Genomic DNA, 25156 nt, shown 5'->3' with positions numbered 1-25156 from the left:
TGTAAAACTACAAGGGAAAAACAATGATATATTTCAGTATCTTGAGCCATATTCAAGGATTCCAAAAGACATTATTGTTGTGGCAAACCAGACTTAAAAGTAATCGCCCTAGCTACTGTATGTTCCCAACACTGCTGCAACACATTGAAGAGAACGTAATTCACCAAGACTGCTTAATAGAAATAAAATTAGAGACACTGTTGCATCTCACTTCCTTGTCTCAAACCTTTAATCATTACTTTCCGGAAGGGAAATTTGAATCGTTAAAGGAAAATACTTGGATGAAAGCTCCATTTGCTTTTTAAACCCCAGAATCAATAACTGAGTTAAATTTGGTGCCTGAAGAGGAGAATGAATTACGGCAGCTCAGTTCATCATTCACATTCTGTACAAGGAAGCAGGGAAACAACGAGCTTCTGACAGATTTGAGCACTGCGTAATTGTGTTCTGCATGCATGATTTCGAGCTATATTGAGAACAGCTGCTGAAACTGTCCATTTCAGTTCCAGAGAAGTGTTAGGGGTTGGTGGTTTGGTTTGGGAGTCACGTGGGTCCCATGAACTAGAATCCAAACCGGCCAGGATGGAGGCAAGAGAGACCAAGTCTCATCTCTGTGTCCTTAAGGCTTGCTTTGTTTGGTTTCCCCTGCCCAGCATCAAGATCTGTTTGGCTCCTGACTGATGATGGCTCCTGACTGGCCTCTGGCCAAGCTGTAAGATACAGGTTTGCACAAGCATCGTCCTTATGCCCCATGGCAGTTTTTGTGGGGTCTTTTCTGTTTAAAATCTTGGCAGAGCTCTGATGTGCCGGCAGAAGACCATGCTGGAGAGAAGCCCTACCAATGTAAGGAATGTGGGAAAAGTTTCAGCCAGACAAGGGCTGGGAGTCCACACGCAGGACAGGCTCTAAGTGTGCGGCAAGTGTAAGAATAACTTTACTTCTGGCTAATGCCTCACCATGCCCCACATGAGGGAGAGGCCATATCATTGCCTTGAGTTGAGAAAACCTTACCTGTATCACCCAGAAGGTTCATCAGAGAACCAACACTCAAATGAAACCATAAAAAGAGTGAGAGTGGTAAAAAGCTTCAGGCAGAGCTCAGCACCCTCATCACCACCAGGGGGCCACAGTGAGGAGAAATCCTGTCCTTGTGGGGAGTGCGGGGAAGGCTTCAGGTTAAGCTCACGCCTCACCGTGCACCAGAGAAACCAACTGTAGGAGAGCCCCTACAGTGCGACGGGTGTGAGGCTTCCAACTTCAGCATAACCTTTTTGATGCACGGGAGAGAGACCCTGCAAATCCTGGATGTGTGGCCCTAGCTTCATTTTACATTACCGCATCTACCTGGGAGAGAAAACTTCCCAGTGCTGTGCACAGGAGGTTTGACGGCAGCTCTGATCTTTTAAGTACTGCACCAGAAAACCCACAGCTCAGGAATGGTTTGACAGGGGAAAGTTCTATAAGATTAGATTTCCTTGATCATAAGCAACTACACTGGGCAAAGGAAATAATCAATCACCCAAAGGTGACTTGTCTTGTGAATAAGATACCACAGGAGCAAAGCTACCTACTGTCTTCCTTTACCCTGGGATGAACGGCATGGTGTTGGATAGATAGCCCAGGTGTCCTCAGGTAAGAGTATGTCTTCTCCGTCCCCATTTCCTATCTTTACATTTCGACCAATAGAGGAGAAAATACTGAGCAAGTGTCAGGGATGTTGAGACCAAAATCCATGGCCTGATACCCCAAGAGAAAAACATCCAAATTCAATTACAGACAGTTCACTAAGAAAGTGCAAATGGAATTTAAATGTATAAAAAATTTGAGTGCATTCATTTAAAAAAAAAAAAAGCATGTTAAAATTATACTGAGTTTCCTCTTCCAACCCTGATGCAGTTACTACAACTGGACTGACTGACTAGACCCTTAAAAAAACTATCAAACCAGACAGAAGATATGAAAAACTGTTTTCAGACCTTGGACAACAGTCAGTGCAGACCCATGACCCCCGAGGAAAAGGAAACAAGTCGGGTGAGGCCTGCGTTTGCCCTGACTTTCTAACTGGGCGCACTTTCCAGACCACAGTGCAGGGGAGGGGGATCCCACAGACCACAGCAGGCTCTCTGAGACGTGGAGACAGAGATTTGAGTTCAAGGAGGCAGAGGTAGCGGGGTCTGGGTAGCAGAATCCTAGACAGCTAGAAGCCGCACACAGAAAAAGCTCCAGAAATCTCCATAAGGGTCCTCCTGACTTTGCTCCTGACAGAGCGAATGCCGGGCAAAGAAGGAGCAGGAAGATAGAAGCTAACAATCCCCAGAGCTCACACACAGCTGGGGATGTTCACATCCTGACCAGCCATGACAGAGTCCTCCCTGAGCCCCCGAGGCGCTGAGCAGACACACAGAGGACAAAGGCCGAGTAAAAGCGCCAGACAGGCCCAGAGGGCCTCGAGACTTGCTCCAGCTTTCAAGCCAAGATCTCACCTTTCCTGGGGGTGACGCACCCTCACAAAGCTTCAAAACAAGCCTTGAAAGAATCCAGCTGAAGGTAACTTGAACTGCCAGGAAAGAAAAGCTTTTACTGGTAAAATACACATACCATAAAATTTACCTTTGTTAAGTGTACAGTTCAGTGGCACTAAGTACATTCACACTGTTGTGCAACCACCACCACGGCCCATCTCCAGAACTTTCTTCATCTTCACAAACTGAAACTCTGCACCCACTGAACAGTAATAAAAACAGTTAACTCTGTTTCCCCGCCCACTCAGCGCCTGGCAACCAGCCTTCCACTTTGTCTCTATGAATTTGACTAGTCCAGGTAACTTATATAAGTGGAACCATACAGTGTTTATCCTTTTGTGTCTGGCCTATTTCATTTGGCGTAGCATTTTCAAGGTTCATCCATGTTATAGCATTTGCCAGAACTTTCTTCCTATTTAATGCTGAATAATATTCCATTGTATGTAGACCACCATTTGTCCATTCATCCGACAAGGACACTTGCTTCCCCTTTCTGTTTTTTGTGAATAATACTATGACAAGAGCAGATGTACAAGTATCTGTTTGAGTTGCTGCTCTCAATTCTTTGGGGTTCTTACCCAGAAGTGGAATTTCTGGATTGTATGGTTCTAGTGATTTTTAAAGGAAGACAACAAACTCTAATACACAATGAAAAATTCATAATGTCTAGCATCTGATCAAAAATAAGTAGATATGTAAAAAAGCAAAAAAAGTAATCCGAACCCAGAAAAATAAAAAGTCAATAAAAAAAAAGATCCAGAAAGTACAGAAATTGTGGGGTTTAAGACAAGGACTGTAAAATAATTATTATGGATAGGCTCGATTTAAAAGAAAGCATGAACATAATGAACAGAAAAACACAACATAATAAAAAGAAATATATTGAACTTAGACTGATTTTTAAAGGCACCAATATCTGGAAGGATCAGTGAGCTTAAAAAGTAGCAGTAGGAACTACTGCTTACAGGACTTACAATTATTGATCTCCACTCCATAGTGGTCTTTATCTCATAAGCACTGGGAGACTGGAAAATCCCTCTCCCTTTCCCGGTGTTCCAGCATAGGTCTGTAGCAGTCTGCTCCATGTAGCTCCAGGTATCAGTAAATGTATTGATAGGAGAACTGTCCCTGGAGTTCGAGGCCCTCAGGTCTCCCAATGTTGACACCTTAGCATAGCATGATTGTCAGAAGCTCAACTGTGTGAGCATTTTTCTGCCTGAGTCAGCAGCCTTTCGCCTGGACCAAGCCTGAAATGCTTTGAGTCACATTTAAATGCATAATATTTAAAATTAAACAGTGCCTGGCACATTCTAGGCACTCAATATTCATTGAATTAATGACTTTCATTTTATTTCCTGATTTTCTTAATTCTCCTATGGAAATTTCAAACTGCTGCAACACTGAGTCAAAACTGTATTCATCTAAAGATGTTTGGAAAACTGAAGGTTTTCTAATACTTGAGGAACATTTATTATGTACCAGGCATTGTTTTAAGCACTTTCCATATATTAATTCATGTAAAACTCAAAACAACCTTATGAAATTCTTTTTTTTTTTTTTTTTGGTGGGGGAGGAGGTAATTAGGTTTACTTATTTATTTACTTGTTTAGAGGAGGTACTAGGAATTGAACCCAGGACCCTGTGGATGCTAAGCAAGCACCCTACCACTTGAGCTATACCCTCCCCCCTTGAAATTCTTAGTACTGGTATCCTCATTTTACATGCATAGAAGATAAGGCACAGAGGACCTAAGCAATTTGTCCCAGGTCCAACAACTAGTATGACACTGGTAAAACAAACACTATACATACAGTGTTTTGGGCCCACAGGAATCAAGACTTGGAGGGAGATTTCACACAATACCTCAAAAAGTTTTGTTTTTATTTTTAATCTGTTTTCTCTTACTTTTAAAAAAAGTAAACATATGGAATCATAGCAAAGATTTATTAGCCCTACTATCAATTACAACTAATTGTCATTAAGTAGTCCTCTGTTGCTTTGTTCAAATACGAGCCTTCATGTGCAGAAAAGTAAATATTTTTGAATCACATAATTTCAGATAAATATCTATTCTCATGTTTCTATGTTAAAATGATACATGCATGTGTATTATAAATCATTATATTCAACATAGTATTTTTTGTCTGGTAGGGCTGTTGACGGTTGGCTCTCTAAAAAACTGGTCACCCTACATTAAACCACCAAGAGAAGCTTAAAAATACCCAGTAGCACGAGGGCTCACCCCTAGAGATTCCACTACAATTGACGCGAAGGGAGAGGGCTGGGAACTCGCACTTTCAAAGCGCCTAAACCATTCTTACTAGACTCGGGACCTCCGGGGTAGGCGGGACCTGCCGAGACCCGGCCTGGAAGTCACGTGGCCGAGCCAACGCCCTCCGCGGCCGATGATTGGCCCCTGGCCAGGTGCGTGAGACGGGAGCTCCCGCCCCCTCCCTTCCCCATCTCCCCTCGGCTCTTACCCGGACCAGAGAGTTGCGAAGCCTCCGCGATTCCTAGAAGGTACGCGGGCTGGAACGCTGTGCCCCGCGCGCGCCAGTGAGCCAGGCGACAGGGACGCGGACCTTCCGCGTCGCGCCCTCAGGTGGGGTTTAGGTGAGAGGCTCCGACCAGATTCCAGGTCCGGCCCGGCACCTCCAGAGGGGACCCCAGCCCCCATGGCAACCACAGGTACATCCTGAGGACTTCCTGGAGGCGGCGGCGCGGCGGGAGTCAGAGGCGCCGAGGTTTGGGGAGAAGGGAGCTAGTGTGATGGGAGGGGTGGGTACCGCGAAAAAGCCACGGTGGTCTTGCCACAGAAGGTGTCAGGGCTCGAGAGACGCTCCCTCCTCCGTCGCCCTCCCCATCCCAGTCTTAAGAGGAAATCACAGGGCATTTGCGGAGCGTCTTCCTGAAGAGGCCAGTTTTTGCGTATTGAGTGTGTCAGGTCTTCAGCATTAGGGAAGAACAGAGTCCGACGAATGAATGTCTGGTTAATCCTATTGTTTGCTTTGGTTTTGTTATAGATTAACAAATTAGACCAAAGCTTCTGACTTCTAGGTGCACAATGATCACAGCAGGTAACCTAGTTGAGACAATGAAAGGGTTGAGATCCCTTCTTCAGCCTTGGAGCCGATGATCTGGACCGCCTGGGGAGTGCCTCCTTGCTTTAAGAGGCAGGAGGGCTTAGAAACAGTGTTGGGGGTGGGGGGCTTCCTTAAAGATGCACCTACATAAAGCAGAGTTCACTGACGGCCAGAAAAACACAAGAAAAAAATGAAACCCCCCTGTATCCCATCATTTGTGCACTCCCTGAGAGTAACAACACTGAATTTAGGTTAAAGAACCAAAATGGAGTCCGCAGTTTGGGTATGCCCCGAGGCCAACCGCCCAAAGCTGGGGAACCAAAACTTAAACTGTCCTAATTTCCCTCAAATGCTGACTCTGTCCTTAAAGGAAACATGCTTTCTTCATGTCAGGGTGGCCTTGCAGCTTCCCAGCCAGTCAGCTACAAACAAGTAAACCTGTACAGTGCTGCTATTCTAGAAGGAATGGAAGTTTCTAGTAGCCAGTACCAATAGAAAATAGTGTACTTCCTCACGCGTGTGCGTGGGAGGAAAGTAATTTTCTCTCTATCCTTCTGAATTCTTAGCTGAGACCCCTGTGATAAAAAGTTGAAACAAATTTCTTAACGTGTATACCCCATGTATATATGGGAGGTACCGGAGGGAAAATGATTAACTCCTGAGGTGTCTTCTAATTCAGGCCCACATACCATCTTCACAGGGAAAGCAGAGGCCGGAACTGCAGTTAGGTGAGGTATTTCAGTCTTGGTTTGCTGACATCGGGCTTAGCATGCGTGAGCCCCTTTTGGGCCTGGTGTCTCTTTTTAACAGCTGTTTTTTGAGTGCGTGCAGCCCAAAATAATCAGTATTCCACAGTGGCATATTGTGGGGTGGCTTCTTCTATTGCCACCCTTTCACATGCTTTATAAACTAAGCGGTAACGGTTGAGAGCCCAGCTTCTGCACACTTTCAGTTTTGAAGCCTCGTTCACGGTTTGGCTTTCGCTCAATAAAATGTTGCTATCAAGTGAAGTCCTCTGAATTTTCTCTTGACCATTACCTCTTTGTATATAATATGTAGCCTGAAACCTCTGACAGCTGCCTGAAAATCATTCTCACACCCTTTGAGCTGATTCTGTGTAGTGCAGAAATAAATGAAGACTCCCCCCTCCAAATGAGAACAGGTAAAGGTTCTTCATTCAGAGCTGGCTGTACCAAGGGACTCAGCCACTATCACTTGTGTTTGGCAGAGACTCGAAGGAAGCAGGGGAAGCTTTATAGTGGAAAAAAGGGAAAATTCAAATATGCCGTGTTTGGAGGTTATTGGCTTGGAAAAACTGGAAGCAGATTAAATAAATAGAAGCGGTACCTCCTGTGTGATTGGGAGGGGAGCATATTTGACTTTTCTGTCGGTTCTAGATGGAGGAGGGGTAGACGTATCAGGGATAAGCTGACATTGGTTGACCAGGTCCTGACTTGGGACCTCTTGCTGCATTGCTTGTGGTTTGGGTTCCAGGCTGGTTGCTGGGGGTTTCAGGTCAGAGTTCTGTTTTCTCCCATGGTCTGGTCCCTTGGTGTACTGAGTCTCTTGGCGAGTGCTGCAGAATATATTCTAGGGAGGAGCAGGGGCAGAACCACAGGATTCCTTGGATAAATGTTGGAAATTGACCTAGCTTTAGAATCTCCTAAAATGACTATTCTAGTGGTTGCTTTCATTTATCACAAACACAGTGACTGTGCATTACTTGAGATTTGTTACCTCATTAGAATTTCCTGTCCCAGGGCTGCCTGGTGAGAGAGCTTCAAATTGGGGCTGGCCTTACTGGTTCTCTTTTTCTTTCCTTCAGCCTAGCCTGATGGCCGGGATCCTGCCCCGTCTCAGTGACCAGGCCATGGACGCTGTGTTCCTGACAGCCTGGTGGAAGGTGAGCTGGTTTCCTCCTCCACTTCCTTGGGTGAGTCCCTGCAGCTGGGTGATGGCCTTCATGTGGCTTTGACTCCTTCGTTCAGGGTGAGCCACTTTCATCAGTTAGGGGACTTTTCCTCCTTGGAAGCTGTGATGTAAAGAGCTTGAACTCCGGGGTCAGAAGATTCAGATCCAGGCTCTGTTCAGTATGTGTTACCTTCACAAGTTACATAATCTCTGTGGGCCACAGCTTCCTTATCTGTAAAATGGGATAATGACAGTATCACAGAATTGTGAGGATGAGATGGAATGAGGCTGGAGTACTTTGCAGAGTACCTGTGACATTTTGAGCACTCTGTTTTAACTGTTGTTACCGCTCCTTGTGTCAGTGAGCATTCTTGTGCACCTGCTGTATACCAGATAGTACCGTCCTTTGTGCTGGGAGATAAACTCTTACCTAAGGAGCTTACGAGCCGTTTGCAGAGGGAGATATATAAACCGACTCTTGCAATACAGGATAAATTCTGACTTCTTGGTATTAAAGGGTACAATGGAAGCTTAGTTATTGAATTTGTAACATTACAGAGGGGGATCATGAGAAGGTGAGTTGAAAAGTCAGGAGATACGTTAGGAAGCCACTGGGACAATTTGGAAGGAAGAGTCTGGGATGGGAGGGAGGGGGTTGGAGGGGCAGCAGTCCCTAGCGAGGCCCCAGCGTGTCCGAATTTGCTGAGCAATCGCAGAGCCCCGCCTGCCTCTCCCGTGGCATCTCCAGCTCCTCTGATGGCCCAGAATCTTCAGGCAGGGATGTGTTCGCTCCTCTTGTCCCCCATCCTGGTTGTATCCTGTTCTCTCCATCCACAGGCAAACTCACCTCTTCCTGTTTTAAGACTCAGTTTAGAAATCAGCATCTCTCTGACCTCCACTGTATACTACATTCTTCCTCCATGTGTTCCCAAGTGGGAGGGCAGGGCTGGGGCTTAGAACAGTCTCAGAGGAGCTGTGAAGGCAGAAGCCAGGGGGGAGGCTTGTGGAGGGACTGGAGGTGAGTGTGTAGAGTGTCCTTTACAGAAGCTGGTCCAGGAGGGGAGGAGAGAGAGGGGCAACCAGAGGAAGGAAGGCACAGGAAGCATCTTTTTAAGGACAGGAGAGGGTTCAGCCTCCTTGCTGGCTGAGAGGAGGAATGAGGGGTAGGGAGTGCTGGGTGAGCACTGCTGTCTTTCTCTACTTTCCCACCATGCTCACTTCTGACGTCAGACATGGGGGGTCCCCCACACCAAGCACGTCTGTGACACCAGCAGGGCGCCCTGCAGTATAACTCAGTTCTGTCACTCTCCACCTGGCATTAGCAGTGGACCCACTGGTTAAGGGCTCAGTCCAACCAAGACCGTCCAACAACCCCCCACCCCCATCCCCACCCCCGGCATCAGACACCAGTCACCAATTTGGGTTGTCATCTGTGCTTCTGACTCACTGGCTAGAAGTTGGGATTTCCACGACCCACTCCCTGGGTTCCATCGATTTGCAAGAGTGGCTCACAGGACTCAGAAAACAGTTTACTTACTCGATTGCTGGTTTGTTGTAAAAGGATGTAACTGGAGAACAGCCTCTGGGAAGGGATGCACAGGGCGGGAGGCGGGGCGGGGGGAGCAGAGCCTCGTGCCCCTCCCGGCTCCACACCTCCCAGCACCCTCACGATGCAGCAGCCATTTCTGGGTTCTCATGGGGGCCCTACGTGGGCGGGACGGGTCCAGTCATCAGCCTTTGACATGACTGGTTCGACCCCAGCCCCTCCCCTCCCCTCAGGGGGTGGGGTGAAAGCGCCCCCCTCTCATCACGTGCTCTGTTACCCAGGCCTCCAGCCCAGCCTGGGTGTTTTCCACGGTTGCCACGTTAGCATAAACTCAGGTGTCGTTGAAGGGACCTGTCAGGAGTAACAAGACATTCCTCTGACCTGTGCTGCTCGGGAGCTATTTCAGAAACCAAGGACAAAGCCTAGATATTAAAAGACGCTCCTTTGCTGTTACAGGAAATTTCAAGGGTTTTAGGAACTCTGTGCCAGAAACAGGCAGGAGGATCAAATATCTGTTTCTTATATAAATTCCAGTGTCACAAGGGGAGGAGGGTGGAGAGAGAAAAGGGAGCATCATGGTCACTGGATCAAGGCCCTGGAGGAGACAAGAGAGGATGAGAGGATGGAGCCTTGACTCTGCTTATAACTTACGAGCTTCACCCACTGCCTCTTCAGCCCTCACCTGTAGAGCAGTAACCGCTCAGGAAGTTGGGTAAGAACCACGGATATAATTAGCACTGTGTTTTCAGGAGTCGCTGTCCTTTGAGGATGTGGCTCTGTACTTCACCAGAGAGGAGTGGAGCAGACTTGACTGGGCTCAGAAGGATCTCTACAGAGACGTCATGCTGGAGAATTACAGAAACATGATCGTCCTGGGTAATGGTTTGGCTTGAAGATTTCACTTTGAGTGCTTTGAATGTCGACACAAGTCTTCAGTCCCTTATCTGCAATCCCAAAAGCAGAAAAAGCTCTGAAAAGCAGTTTTTTCACAACTTGTGTGGCTGTAAGGCCCAACCTGCAGTCCTCAGGTGGTAAAACCTGATTTCATCCTATAGGAAGCTGTTCATCACCTGCCATTTATCACCCTTTTTCTCATCTGTTCTTTGTATCTATACATACAGCCTCAGACGTATCAGTGTGCTTAATTAAGGTTTCAGGTCCAAACCCTGTTGGGGGTGGTCATCGTAGAAAACACACACCAAGTCACCTTTAAGAAATCTGGAAAGATTCCGAGTCCTGAACCACATCTGGCCTCAAGGTTTCCAAATAAGGGGTAGTGGGCGGTGAACAGTTTCCTTTTGCTTTAGGGCTCAGGGACATGAGTCCATTCCCCACCCCAGCTCCGGCCCTCCGCATCTCTAAGTCCCCTAGGGGTTGAAAAGATTGTGGCCGATTTGGATTCCGATGTCTAGCATCTTACTCTCTTGCGAAGTCTTTTTCTCTCATCTCTCTGACAGTGGTTTCCTCTCTTGTTTACAGCATCACTGGGTGCCCAGGAAATGATTCTTCATCTCTGAACCTTCACAGCCTCCATCTTCCCAGGGACCCACCTCTGTCTTATTCCCACGCAGAGTCCCGTACTCTGGGAAGTTCCTGCATGAACTTTTCTGTCTGGGGCACGTTTGACCCCACACTGACATTCTTGGCACCGAGTCTTAACCCCCTCTTGTGGGACTGTCCACCCATAACTGGATGTTTTAATGTTTATTTTTGTTTTAAAAGCATTACAAGAGCATACTTGAATACATGAAGGCATAGGAAAGCATGAAGGGAAGGGAAGGGAAAACATTCAGGGGTAACACTGTTAGTATTCTGGAATACTTTCTTCCTGTGTTTTCCCTATGCTTTAAAAATTTAAAAACAAAAAAGCTAAGCTGAGCATATTCTGTGTATAATTCTGTAACCCCTTTAAAATTTATTATAGTAGCATTTTCCCTGTGTCATTTTAAAAAACCCATAGAGCAGAAAATTAAAACCATCTGCATGTCCACTGCCCAGCACGAACCCAGTTAACATTTTGGTTTACTTTTTCCTACTCTTTTCATATATATATGAAGGGCCATATATACATATGGTACAGTTTCTGATAGTTCAACTTAAGATTTTCGACTTTATGATGGTGGGAAAGCAACACATGTTCAGTGGAAAGTGTACTTGCATTTTGATCCTTTCCTTGGGTAGTGATACGCAGTACCACACTCTCCGGTGATGCTGGGCTCAGAGCCATGACAGCCATGTGATCACATGATCACGAGGGTAAACAACTCTTACAGCCATTCTGGACCCAGACAGACATTCTGTTTTTCACTTTCAGTATAGTATTCAGTAAGTTACATGAGATACTCATCACATTATTAGAAAAAGCGCTTTGTGTTAGATGGTTTTGCCCAATTGTGGGCTAATGTAAGTGTTCCTAGCATGTTTCAGGTCGGCTAGGCTAAGCCATGATGTTTGGCAGGTGAGCTATTTTTAAATGCATTTCTGACTTAGGAAATCTTCAACTTAGGATGGCTTACCGGGATGTTACCCTGTCATAAGTAGAGGAAGATCACACACATACATGTAGTTTTTAAAAACAAAATCTGGATCATAATTTGCTTGAGTTTTGAATCATGCTACCCATGACTCTTGTACTCTGCTTTAAAAGATCTAGGGAGCATTTTCCTATTTTAAGAAATGTCCTTTGAACAGTGCATTTTCAGTTTTTGCCTAAAACTTCTGCGTCCATTGTGTTCACGTGCTACACTTTAATCATTCCCCAACTGACATTCAGTTTATTTCCAGTTTTGCACTGTTAGAACTCTGCAGACGCCTCTGGTACCTTAATCTTTGTCCCAGTTTTTCCCTAGCCTACATTTCTAAGAGTGAAACTATCACAACCCAGAGTGTGGATATTGTTCAGGCTTTCAATAACGATTGCCAAATTTTCGCAGATTTGTGCCAATTTCTCACCTCGCCAGCCCTCTTGATTATTGTCTTACCTCTGCTTGTCACTGTAGACCCACCACCTAGACCCCAAGGGGTAAATTGAGCTCTAGGACATCTGCAACTCACTAACCACCACGTCCCATTTACTTCCCCACGAGTAGGATTTCAGTTTCCCAAACCTGAGGTCATCTGTCAGCTGGAGCAGTGGGAAGAGCCATGGATCCTGGATCTACCAAGAGCTGGGACTAGGAAGGCTTCCGGTAGTGCCTGCCCAGGTGGGTGAGGAAAGGCCCCGCCCCGTGGGACTCAGGCAGAGGAAGGGAAGCCCCACTAACGAGCCCCTCCTGTGCCCCAGACACCAGGCTGGTGTTTGGCACGTGTTCTGCTGGTTCATCCCTGTTGCCCTCCGAAGGTGGTAGGTGTGATCGTCATCCCCTTTTCCAGGTGGAGAAAGTAAGGGGACACGGTAACTGTGACACCACTAGTAGTTTGTGGTTGGGATTTGACTTCAGTTCTGCAAAGCTCATCCTCTTTCTACTGCAGTTGAAGTGCCTGTGTGAAGCAGCCGGTCTGGTGTCTTCTGACAGCTCTTCTGCCATCCTAGGGGCTCCTTTGTCCTGCCCTCGTCACTCACCCTTTCTCTCCACTTTCTCTTGTCCCCTTGCTTCCATTTTGTTTTCATATCCCCTCGGTGTTTCTTGATGTACCTACTTTTTCCTACTTACTATGTCCTGATCGCAGCTTGTGCCCTTGTGCACATCCCTCTCCTCCGTGCTTCCTCGGCCTCGGCACTGGAGGTTTGGCACCGGGTGTCCTTTGTTGTGGGCTGTCCTGTGCATTGTAGGGTGGTTAGCAGCCTCCCTGGTTGAAAATCACTGCTCCGTTCCATTGGCTTTTGTATCTATTTCTCTCTGGTTCCTTTTCTCTCCTATCTTACATACTGAATCCATTTTTAAGAAGGTGTTTCTCCCAGAATTATTAAAAACATGCTCATCTAGGAAGTGTGAGATGCCATCTCCCCTACAGTTCTGTGACGCTGCCGAGGACCTAGAGTAGGTTGTTTTCCCCTCAGTGGTGATGGGTGGATTCAGGCCCACATTCTCTGACACACACTATCATGCATATTTTAGTTGGTCAGTTGATATCAAGAGCTCTTTCTGATATGAAAGCTGAGAGTTCTGTGAGATTCCAGATACCGGTCTCTGCAGACAATGATGTCATTAGGCGAGCAGTGCTTGGCCTCGTCTGAGAGTCTTCTATCACAAACAGCTGGCTTCTTTCCTTCTCTTCCTTCTGTGGCGGTCAGGTCACTTATGTACTTCCTTCTTATTTGGCTAGGTTCCGAAACCAGATTCAAGACGAGAGAGCTAACTCCAAAGCAGAACATTTCTGAAGACTTAGAGTCACATAAGATATCAGTGGTAAAGCAGAAAAAGGCCAAGAAGCCTTCAGAAGAGTTGCGTGAATGTAACACATTTGTGGACATTTGTGGACTTTCGCTCTCTCCTCTTGGTGACGAATGCTATAAAAACTACTTCCAGAACTTTCACCTTATTCAAGATCAGAAAGCTCAGACAAGGACGAAGCAGGGCAAATACGAGGGGTATGAAAAACTTCTCAGCCAGAGACCACTGCTTTTGAGGCATAAGCGAATTCTTACAAATGCAAAATCCTATGAATGCAGCGAATGTGGAAAGATCTTCCGGCGTCAGGCAAATTTCCTTCGACATCAGAGAATTCACAGTTCTGAGGCTCCCTTTGAGTGCGACATATGTGGGCAGGCCTTCAGACAGAAGTCCGCCCTGATGGCCCACAAACAGTGTCACTCACAGAAAAAGCCATATAAATGTCACGACTGTGGGAAATGTTTCCGTCAGATGGCGTATCTTGTCGAGCATAAGAGGATCCACACCAAAGAAAAACCCTATAAATGCAGCGACTGTGAAAGAACGTTCAGTCAGAATTCCACCCTTATTCGACATCAGTTAATTCACAGTGGAGAGAAACCCCATAAATGCCATGAATGTGGAAAAGCCTTTGGCCGGCATTCAACCCTTCTGAGCCATCAGCAAATTCACGCCAAACAGCACACCCATAAATGCAGTGAATGCGGACAGTCCTTTGGTCGGGCTGTAGATCTCATTCAGCATCAAAGAATCCACACCAAGGAGGAGTTCTTTGAATGCAGAGAATGTGGGAAAACTTTCAGTTTTAAGGCAAATCTTCATCGCCACGAGGTCATTCACACTGGAGAGAGACCCTACAGATGTGACAGATGTGGGAAAGCTTTCAGCTGGCGCACAAGCTTCATTAAGCATCAGGGTACTCACCGAGAGCAGCCGTCTGCGTGATGCTATAGGAAAGGCGACCATTTAAAGACCAGAACTTAACTCCTATTGCGAGTATGTATAACTCAATTGTTTTATGAAAATTAATAAACAGGAACTGAAATGGTTTCTCTGTGGGGACCCTCTTTTTGTAGCTAACCTTGCCGTCGTTAAGCATTACCTAACAGAAAAGTCACAGGCTCCCGAGTCCAGCCTCCCTGAGCTCCCTGTACCTGCATTTCCCCAAGTCAAGTTAAGGCAGGTGGGAGGCATGGAAGCTTTGCTCTGTGGTCCCCCAGGCTGGAGACCATTTCCTGGACCGTGAAAGATTTGAGGATGCCTTTCTTGGTTTCACATAGAAACATTATTTGAGGTTGCATCAATTTTGTTAAAATAAAGGGCTACTCACTAGTACTATTGAGGCAGTAAGAATTACTAAAATGTATCCAGCAAACTAAACTGAGCGCGCTACCAGATTCTACTGAGGGTCCCTGGTCAGCGTTCACAGCAGACGCTGCTGGTGCCCGGCCCCTGCGCCCCTGGCCTCACCCCTCTGTGTGCTTTATCTGCCTTGCACTCTCTCTGTCTCGGCCTGCAGGCTTTTTCTAAAACCATGAAAGTCCACTGATGGCGTCCGATGAACACCAGCTCTCCCTACCCCTAGAGTGGGCTATCTCTGAAGCACATGTTCACGCCGTCTTCCAAGGTTTCTCATGCTCCGTGGCAGCTCCCTTCTTGGCGCTCTCCCCTCCTCTGTGTCCCCTCACTCCCCTACCACTGTGTCGGCACCTCGCCTCCCCACAAGGACCTTGCTGCCATTTAGACCCTCTCACGTTAACCAAGAGTTTCCTCTTGATTGTATTATTTTCTTTCCTACCAGGACCATGATTTCTTCTATAAAAGAAATATAACTACAAAAACATATAAAAACAACAAAGTTCCACCGGGAATGAGAAAAAAGCAAGTGGCATCCCATGAAACAAGGGAACCTTGAGCCTTGCAGGAGGAAGACAGTAGGTGCTGGATTATACACGGGGCTCAATATGCCAGCACTTCTGTACTGGTCAGCAGGGCCTGGCTGGAAGGAGGGGCTGCCAAATTGTAGTTCCCTCAGCAAAATTAACAAGTGGAGACCTCTGACTAAGGAGGAAATAGTAAGCCAGTGAGAGAGAATTCTTGCTTACAGCAAACTTGGGAGCTGGGGACCCCTGAAAAGCAGATCTGGGCGTGAGTACCCAGAAGTCTGGCTCAGGCTTTTAAATCTACTCTGTGTAGAAAACGTACCTGTTTCCAGCTTTCCAGAGAGAGAGAGGGTCCAACCAAGGATAACGTGAGGTAACGTGAAAATGCCTACCACCAGCCACATCTGTCCCAAGGAGGAAAAGAGAGTTGCATTATTCAGTGTGGTGGCCACTCGCCATATGAGCCTATTTAAGTTAAAATTTTTAAAAATTAAAAAACTAAGTGCCTCAATCAAAAGCCACATTTCAAGACCGGCACAGGTACAGGATGTTGCCATCCCCTCGGGCTGACTGGACAGCACTGTAGAGAGACCCCAAGGACTCCTGGTGGAGGAACCAGGGAACTGGTATTTGGTGCCACTTACTTCTCTACAACTGAATTAAATGGACTTCCTTCTCTATAAGTGGCCCCAAATGTTTGATTTGCTGAAAATATTTTTTTCAGTAGAATTCCTGGGACACAAAGGAGAGGGGTGGGGCTGGTCTGGAAGCCTTGCTGAACTAACTTGCTTTGGGAGGAAGGATTCCCCGGCTCAAGAGTGCCCAGAGTGCAAGCGAGACTTCCTGCCTTCCCCAGAGTGCGGACAGTCACCAGGCCAAGAGCACAGATTAGTGATGTCAACATCAGTGTATGGTCTCATCTGCCAACATTTAGCCAGAGGGCAAGAGCTCCAAACCAGGATGGTGATGGAGAAGAAATGCTCAAGTTTTGGCTTTCCTGTTTGGCTAATGGGCTGGACCCATTGACCCTCACGCCTGGCTGGACTGAGCAACCATCAGCTCAAACCATCAGCGCAAAGGTCACAAGAGTCTGGCACCAAGAGTCTAGAATACTCCACTGGACTAGAAAAGGTGCACTTTTTTTTTTTTTTTTGACAAGACCAGTGAAGCTTTTTTCACCATATTTAAATCAAAGTGAAAATTTAATAGTACAAAAGCTGTTTCTTTAGCTAATAGTGCTAAACTATAAATTAAAAAGCAGGCTGTGTTAAAATTCGAATGACTGAAAAAAAAAAGATTAAAAAATCACTGAATGCTTTCATTTTCTCCTATTTTCACACCCTGGGAATACAGTTCACTAAAATGTCACGTGGTCATATGCCTGGTGGGCAGCTTACACCTTTGACGACACCTGTGAGTCTAGATCTTGTTCAAGTTCATTCTCGACTACAGCTCTCATCAAGGTGGCTTCTTTGTCAGTATCTCTTAGCTGGTGGAAGTGTGGAGGGGAAGCATAAAGCACAAATACTACATGAAATTCTAAGTTGTAAAATAAGTTAGAAATGGATGACTTTCTGGCAAAATGTAAATTTTCAGGTAAGCTCTTCGATTTTTTCCAAATAAATTTATGGCCAGTTATTGTGTCATTATCATAAAGCGGTATTTTCCCCACTTCCATTTCCAAGTGTGTATTGCTAATATAAATGACTCAGTAGTGATGTTGTTGTTCTGAAATAATTTCCAAATTACAAAAATAATATAGAGAATCCTTTACACCATCTACCCAGATTTACCAAGTTTAAATTTTTTCCAGCTCTCTCTGGGACTAATTTATAGCAGTTTGAATCAACTGGGTCTATATGCATAAGCATAAATCAATCTTAAAATGGCAAAACTGGTTCCAACGTGACATTAGGAGTACAGTTATGTTCTGCATAACATTTTAAATCCTGTAATACTACATATATTGCTTATGGATACAAGATCTTGTAATTTATGTCTGGACAATATATTACCTGGTTCTGTTTTTTCTGGAACTCACATATGTGGAATCATACTCCTGTTCCCTCACTGCACGTATGTTTTGAGAATCATGCATATTTCTGAGTAGCTGTGGTTCAGTCACATTCACTGACTCTGAGTATCCCATTGCAGAAATACAGCACAATTTACGGATCTTTGGTTGATGGGTTTTCTGGATGTGTCCAGTTTGGAGATTTTACAAAATAGCATGTCACGCACAACGTGCCTCTTGGTTCCCTATGAAAAGAACTAGAAATAAGATACATACATGTTCAACTTTAAGAAGTACTGCCAAACTGTTTTCCCTAATAAATGTAACAGTTTACACACCCGACAGCAGTGGGTGGGAGTTCCCATCTCTCTACATCTTTGTCAGTACTTGGTACTAACAGATTTTGAAAGATCTGATAATCTATGAGGTGTGAAATTTTGTCTAATTGTGGTTTGATCTGTATTTCTCTTCATTACTAATGTCACTGAGCACCTCCATCTTCCTGAGCTGTGCTTCCTGTTTGTTTACTATAACACAGTTGAACTTCTCAACCTAATATAGTCAGTGCTTTTTGAATCTTGGTGCAAATTGCTACTAGTTTATCAAAAATTTGTTTTTCTCCTTCTGGACACACAGCCAGAGTACATTTCAGAGCTTGTATTGTTGTTAAATGTGGCTAGGCAGCTGCGTTCTAGCCAGTGGAACGTGAGTAGAGATGACGTGTGCCACTTTTTGGCTTGGCCCTTAAAGCCCTCTCACACCTCCGGGCCTTGTCTGCCAGTTGACTAGGTTAGAAAACCCCCAAGGAGGTCTTGGAAGCCATGTGTGAAGATGGCAGGGCTGCCATCAGATTGACTGCTTGGAGGAGAGCCTCCCTGCCAGTCATGTGCGTCTGCCCGAGGCGGTTACAGGTCTGAAAAACAAACTTCTATTGTGTTTGAGCAACTAGACCTTTGTAGGTCTATTTGTTAGAGCTGTTATCACTAAACTGACTTAATATACATTTAAGATATTCTTCACTAATCCGAGATCAGTACTTCCTGCATTTTTTCCCAAAAGTCTAGAAGAATCTCAATCAAGAACTGGATGAATTATTGGACAAATAACTAAACCTGGTCTTTTGGCAACTGCCATACATGTTGGGCTGAGTTGTGTCCCCATCTCCCAAAATTCGTATGTTGAAATTCTAACCCCTAGTACCTCAGAATGTGACTGTTTGGAGGCAGGGCCTTTAAAGAGGTGATTAAGCTAAAATGAGGTCATTAGAGTGGGCGCCAATCCAAGCTGACTGATTTCCTTATAAAATGAGGAAATTTGGATACAGATCTACACAGAAGACCATGTGAAAACATAGGAAGAAGACAGGCATAAGCCAAGGAGGCTTCAGAAGGAACAACCCTGCCTAGACACCTTGATTTTGGACTCGTAGCCTCCAGAACTGTGACAAAATAAACTGTATGGCTGATTTCATTTCTGATGAGGTCTCTACCTGGCTACAGCCAGCTGGCCTTTCCTCAGTCAATGTGTGGGGAGGAAGAAAGCTCTCTGATGTGTCTTCTTATAAGGACACTAATCCTGTTGGATCAGGCCCCACCCTTATGTCCTCATTTAACTTGATTTCTTTAGAAGCCCCCGTCTCCAAATACAGCCACACAGAGGGCTTCAATACATGAATTTCAGGGGATGCAAACCTTTAGTCCGTAACAAATGTCTATGACTACATGCAACAATATGGATTAATTTCAAAGATGTAAGTAAAGCAAACCAAACAGAAAACACACTGGGTGATTCCATTTATATAAAGCACAGAAGCAGGTGAAACTAATCTGTTGCTTGAAGACAGGCTAATGCTTCGGGCTGGGAGAGAATGACTGCTGTGGAGCCCAAGGTGGAGGGGCTTCTGGGGGCTGGTAGTGTTTGGTTTACTGATCTGGAAGCTGCTTACATGGGTATGTTTAGTTTGTCAAAAGTTGATTTAATTTGCTTATATTGTAAATTGTACTTCACTAAAAATTTTTTTAAACCTGAGGGGTCCAGTGAGACGATGAATGAGGCACTTCCAAATATCAAGAACTTAAAATGCCCATATGCTTTAACTTCAGTACTTTACAAAAATTATAATTATTTGCTATTTCTTCAGGAGTTGCTGTCCTTTGAGGAAGTGGCTGTGTATTTCACCAGAGGGAAGTAGAAAGACTGGAACTTGATTCAGAAGAATATCTACAAAGATGTGATGCTGGGAAACTAGGGAAACAGAACTTGCTGGGTAAGGGCCCTCTATCCGTACAATTCGGCCTTGTTTGTGTGTGTCTGGATACCTATTTAAATTTTTATTTAGATAGGTAGCTACATGTACATTTATACTTCTAAATATACATATGTAAATTTTCAAGGCCTTTGTATATGAATGTCCACAATCCCTTTTTTTCAATTTCATATTTTAAAAAAGCTCTTTCATCTCCTTAGGTAGGTTTATTCCTCGGTATTTTATTCTTTTTGATGTGATGGTAAATGGGATTGTTTCCATAATTTCTCTTTCTGATACTTCACTATTAGTGTATAGAAATGCAGATTTCTGTATACTAATTTTGTGTCCTGCAACTTTACCAAATTCATTGATGAGCTCTAGTAGTTTTCTGGTGGCACCTTTAGGATTTTCTATGTATGGTGTCATGTCATCTGCAAACAGTGACAGTCTTCCTTCTTCCTTTCCAATTTAGATTCCTTTTCTTTCTTTTTCTTCTCTGATTGCTCTGGGTAGGACTTCCAGAACTATGTTGAATAAAGTGGCGAGAGTGGGCATCCTTGTCTCATTCCTGATCTTGGAGGAAGCGCTTCAGCTTCTCTCCATCGAGTGCGATGTTAGCTGTGGGTTTGTCATATGTGTTCTTTATTATGTTGAGGTATGTTCCCTCTCTGCCTGCTTTCTGGGTGGTTTTTATCAGAAATGGATGTTGAATTTTATTGAAAGCTTTTTCTGAATCTATTGAGATGATCATATGGTTTTTATTCTTCAGTTAATGTGGTGTACCTTCAACTTGTTAACGTACCTATACTTAGAAAACTGTAAGACACTGATAAAAGAAATTGAAGACGACATAAAAAGATGGAAGGTTATACCATCTTCTTGGATTGAAAGACTCCATATTGTTAAAATGACCACACTACCCAAGGCAATCTACAGATTCAATGCAATCCTTATCAAAATACCAACAGCATTTTTCACAGAACTATTAACAAATAATTTTAAAATTTGTAGGAGATCACAAAAGACTTCGAGTAGCCAAAACAATCTTGAGGAAGAACAGAGCTGGAGGAATCACACTTCCTGACTTCAGACAATATTACAAAGCTACAGTCAAAACAGAAACAGTATAGTACTGGCACAAGAACAGACCCATAGCTCAATGGAACAGGATAGAAAATGCAAAAAATAAGCCCACATGCTTATGGTCAATTAATCTACAACAAAGAAGGCAAGAATATACAGTGGAGAAAAGACTCTCTTCAATAAGTGGTACTGGGAAAACTGGACAGCTACATGTAAAAGAATGAAATTAGAACATTCTATAACACCATATACAAAAATAAACTCAAAATGGATTAAAGATCTAAATGTAAGACCAGATACTATAAAACTCCTAGAGGAAAACATAGGCAGAACACTCTTTGACATAAATCACAACAGCAGTATTTTTTGGATCCATCTCCTAAAGTAAAGGAAATAAGAGCAAAAATAAACAAATGGAACCTAATTAAACTTAAAAGATTTTGCACAGCAAAGGAAACTATTGACAAAACAAAAAGACAATCTACTGAATAGGAGAAAATATTTGCAAATGATATGACTGATAAGGGATTAATATCCAACATATATAAACAGCTCATGTAACTCCACATACAAAAAACCAAACAACCTGATTTAAAAATGGGCAGAAGAACTGGATAGACATTTTTTTCAAAGAGGAAATGCAGATAGCCAACAGGCACATGAAAAGATGCTCAACATCCTTAATCAGGGAAATGCAAACCAAAACCACAATGAGATACCACCTCATGCCTGTCAGAATGGCTACCAACAAAAATGTTGATGAGGATGTGGAGAAAAGGGAACCCTCCTACACTGTTGGTGGAAATATAAATTGTTGCAACCACTGTGGAAAACAGTATGGAGGTTTCTCAAAAGGTTAAAAACAGAACTACCATACAACCTAACAATTCCAGTCCTGGGTATATATCTGAAAAAACCTAAGACATTAATTTGAAAAGATACATGTACCCCAATGTTCCTAGCAGCATTATTTATAATAGTGAAGATATGGAAGCAACCTAAGGGTCCAACAACAGATAAATGGATAAAGAAGATGTGGTATATATATACAATGGAATAGTACTCATAAAAAAGAATGAAATTTTGCCATTTGCAGCAACATGGATGGACTTGGAAGGGCATTATGATAAGTGAAATAAGTCAGAGAGAGAAAGACGTACTGTATCATTTATATGAGGAATCTAAAAAATACAATACACTAGTGAATATAACAGCAACAAAAAGCAGCAGACTCACAGATACAGAGAACAAACTAGTGGTTACCAGTGGGGAGGGGGGTTGGGGCAATACAGGGGGACAGTGTGAGGTACAAACTATTGGCTGTAACAGGCTACAGGGATGTGTTGTACAACACAGGAAATAGAGCCAGTATTTTGTAATAACTGTAAATGGAGACTATTTATGGTGAAATAAAGACTATTTATCCCCAGTACATATTCACATATTCACACATTTTGTTCCAGAAATATTAACATGCTGAGTTATGGTGTACCAGCCCAAATCCCTAAATGATGTTGCATAATATATCTTACTTTTTTAAAAACGGAAAATTTCTGATTTTTGAAACATATACTCCCCAAAGCTTTAGATCAAGGATATCCGGCCTTGAGAGGGGCACGTGACAACTCAATGAGGAGCAGCAGCACCACCAGGGGATTGACAGTAACAACCCCCCCCCCAACCCCGCATGCAAGAACCTTGTCAAGAGGAAGCCCTGATAAAGCAAAGGAAAAAAATGGCGGCTTTGTTTCTGATGGCAGCTCTCAGTTGTATGGAGGAGACCTGATCTGGAAATCAGCAATCTGGCCTGAGGAAGAGTCAATTATAGGCAGTAAACTTAGCTACAGGAGACTAGTCACATGCCCTAAAGGCTATTCTTAGGCTGTGGCCAAAAGCTAAGCCATATAATCATGCAAGTGGGCCTTGGACAATTTAAAAAAAATCATTAAAAATGGGGAGCCCAGTTATAATAAGCCCTTTGCTCACCAAAAGATTCCAGCATGGGTTCTGAGGACAGGATGCCAAGACAGACAGACGCTCTAGTCCAGTCACTCGAAGTGGCAATGTGACATCTGCACACCAAGATGAATGGTCACAGAGGCCCCCTGTGGCCACATGCTGTGATTATCCAGTCATCCCACATCCATTGTGGCACCTGCTGGGGCAATAATGGTTACCACAGACTGTTCAGAATCCTGCCAGAGGGTAAGCATGTGAGAAGCACGGGCTCACCGTTCCTGCCTTGGTGGCCCCCAGTGCACCTGCCAGATAGATAGCCCTTCCCTGAATCCTCTCTAGTAACTACGGATGCTTGTTACCCCGGGGTCGCTCCCTCTGTTGGGGTTAGTGGGAGGGCACAGACCCCACCCCTGTAGTTCCCACCCCGAGGCCCCAGAAGCTTCCCTTTTACCTTGGTGCCATTGCCCTCCAGACCCTGAAGTCCCACGCAGGGCCTAGGGCCTTCCAGAATAGAGCTCAGAAATTTTAAAAACCAAGGTAGGCTAAGACAATAGATTTAAATGACTTTATAACTTCTCTCCCGGCTCCAGTAAGGTCTTTTATCACTTTGTTTACAAAAATCTAAATTTACCATTTTGCAGGACACTGTGTTGGGTGCCACAGGAAAATACAAAGAGCAGTAAGATAGTTCCCAATTGTTCTGGACCGAATTGTGTGTCCCTCACAAAATCCATGCATTGAAGCCCCAACCCGCAGTGTGACTGAATCTGGAGACAGGGCCTTTAAGGAGGTGATTAAGGTCAAATGAGGTCATGAGGATGGGGTCTTCAGGGATAGGACTGGTATCCTTACAAGAAGAACGGACACCAGGAGTGCATATACACAGAGAAGTCGGCCGTATACAAGCTGAAGGGCGAGGGCTCGGAGAAACCCACCCTGCGGACACCTCGGGGAAATGCTCCTGTCTTCTCTCCAATGCCTTTCCTAATGATCGCCTCACTTAGGTTAAGCCGAAGCACAAGGCTGCACTGGGAGAGGGGGCGGGAAACGAGGGAGAGGGGCTTCTCCCAACATCCTGCCGGGGACAGCAGCGACGCATCGCGTGTCTCCTCCACCACCCGCAGCCGGGAACTGCGAGCCGCAGGGATAACGCGGGAAACTGAGGACAAGCGGACGGAACACCGAACCAGCAGGACAAACACAACAAGTTCCGGAAACGCTACCGGAAGCGCGTCACCGTTCCGCCCCCTCCCCGGGAGCTCACCCCCACCAGTGTTCTCTAGGAATCCAGGAGGTCTCGCGGTCTCGGTGGTTCCTCTACAAATCTAGGGAATTTAATCTCCTCAATCTAGGGAAAAGACCAAGATTCAGAAGCAGCTCCTCACTAATGAGAAGGAAATAAGGAATTGATGGGGAATCTAACCTGAGTGGAAGGTGCAGGTCACAGGTTTTGAGAACTAGACATGGCATGTTTCTAATTGTTCCTTCTGCAGGGAAAGGATCCGAAGCTGATGACCAGACTGGTCGTACTCAGATGGCTCTGGTACTTTTGTAAAAACAACAACGAATTTTGATAGCATCTACCACAGGCTTCCTCCCTGCCCCAGTACCTAGCATACACGTCTGTAGAATTCAGCCACGTTCTCCGTGCACCTTTACTGATACAATTGGAATGCAAATTCTACTGTTCCGTTCCTTTTTTACCCTTAGTCCTTTCCAACATTTTAATGTTAAAAAGGATAATGAAGCAGCGTCTTGAGCAAACATATCTTGATCTAACTCGCCCCAAATTGAGCAAAAAAAAAAAAAAAAGTTTTGTTTCCCTTTCCTTTTGGAGGATGGATGTGATGACTGAATGGCAGCAAAAACCTTTGCCATCAAATGTTCAAATCATGAAACTCAACTTTTTCCTGCAATTAGAAGCAATAAGAAAAAGATGTAAGACTACAAATGAGAGTAGTCTTCAGCTCATTAAGAAGTTTCTGACAATCAGTTGTTTTAAAGAAGAGGCTTTAAAGAGGCTGCTTTGGGAGGCAATAAATTTCCCATCACTGCAAGTGTTTCATGTAGAAACTGAATAATCAAGATGCCACGAAATGTTTTCTCCAGTTCAACACAGTTACTGTTCCAGGCACATGCCTACAAACTGAATGGGGATTCCTCCATACGTGGGCAGTTGGGTTTTTATGGTCCCACTGAACCTTTTTCAACTCTGAGATTCTATTATTGTATGATTTTATCATATCTTGGATCAAAACTTTTTCACACAAACTGACAAGAACAGTTTCATCACTTCTTTAATGTTTGATGTTTAAATAATATGACATATTATAGTTTGGTGCTGATGAGCTTAGCATTTGGAGGCAAAGTGATCTTGGTTTAAATGCTGGTTCTGCCACTTATTGGCTGTGTGACTTTGGGCGAGTGAATTAACTATTCTGAACCTGTTTTTCCCAACTGTAAAATGAGGGTACTAGAAGTGAAACCACTTCATAATGGGAGGATTAAGTGAAGTGATCCACACAAAACACTCGGCATGGTGTTTAGAACACGGTTAAGTGCTCAACAGACAT

At 44.5% G+C, this 25156-nt stretch overlaps 1 protein-coding gene and 1 long non-coding RNA gene across 11 annotated transcripts; one reads left to right on the top strand and one right to left on the bottom strand.

The window, feature by feature from the left end:
• Window positions 1–4492: 4492 nt before the first annotated feature.
• Window positions 4493–24473, top strand: ZNF789 (zinc finger protein 789). 10 transcript variants are annotated; one of them, XM_074345759.1, is made up of 8 exons: window positions 4493–5042; window positions 7431–7538; window positions 9812–9938; window positions 12152–12265; window positions 13329–14392; window positions 15198–16875; window positions 19434–19559; window positions 20311–24473. In XM_074345759.1, exons 2-5 carry the CDS (start codon window positions 7440–7442, stop codon window positions 14339–14341), a joined length of 1353 nt encoding a protein of 450 aa, XP_074201860.1. In that variant the 5' UTR covers window positions 4493–5042; window positions 7431–7439; the 3' UTR covers window positions 14342–14392; window positions 15198–16875; window positions 19434–19559; window positions 20311–24473. The 10 variants fall into 10 exon arrangements, with proteins under 10 accessions (XP_074201860.1, XP_074201856.1, XP_074201857.1 ...); XM_074345755.1 differs by having other exon boundaries at window positions 4495–5210; window positions 15198–16410; XM_074345756.1 differs by having other exon boundaries at window positions 4495–5210; window positions 20553–24473.
• Window positions 7489–23670, bottom strand: LOC123620008 (uncharacterized). The gene is made up of 5 exons (XR_006728725.2): window positions 23519–23670; window positions 22611–22779; window positions 17295–17550; window positions 15602–15683; window positions 7489–7748 (listed from the first exon to the last, which is right to left on the bottom strand). It is a non-coding gene; the product is annotated as an uncharacterized LOC123620008 (long non-coding RNA).
• Window positions 24474–25156: the final 683 nt, after the last annotated feature.

Source organism: Camelus bactrianus, chromosome 18 (genome assembly GCF_048773025.1).
Source record: "Camelus bactrianus isolate YW-2024 breed Bactrian camel chromosome 18, ASM4877302v1, whole genome shotgun sequence".
NCBI classification, from domain to species: Eukaryota; Metazoa; Chordata; class Mammalia; order Artiodactyla; family Camelidae; genus Camelus; species Camelus bactrianus.
Note: the sequence above shows the minus strand (reverse complement) of the source record. Positions and strands in the feature narration are given on the sequence as shown.

Bases quoted from the DNA above. Each gene is read 5' to 3' on its own strand.
- ZNF789 (XM_074345759.1), top strand. From the start codon at position 7,440: ATGGCCGGGATCCTGCCCCGTCTCAGTGACCAGGCCATGGACGCTGTG. The intron at 7,539-9,811 runs GTGAGTCCCTGC...CTGTGTTTTCAG, and splicing joins TTCCTCCTCCACTTCCTTGG to GAGTCGCTGTCCTTTGAGGA. The intron at 12,266-13,328 runs GTGGGTGAGGAA...TTATTTGGCTAG, and splicing joins TTCCGGTAGTGCCTGCCCAG to GTTCCGAAACCAGATTCAAG.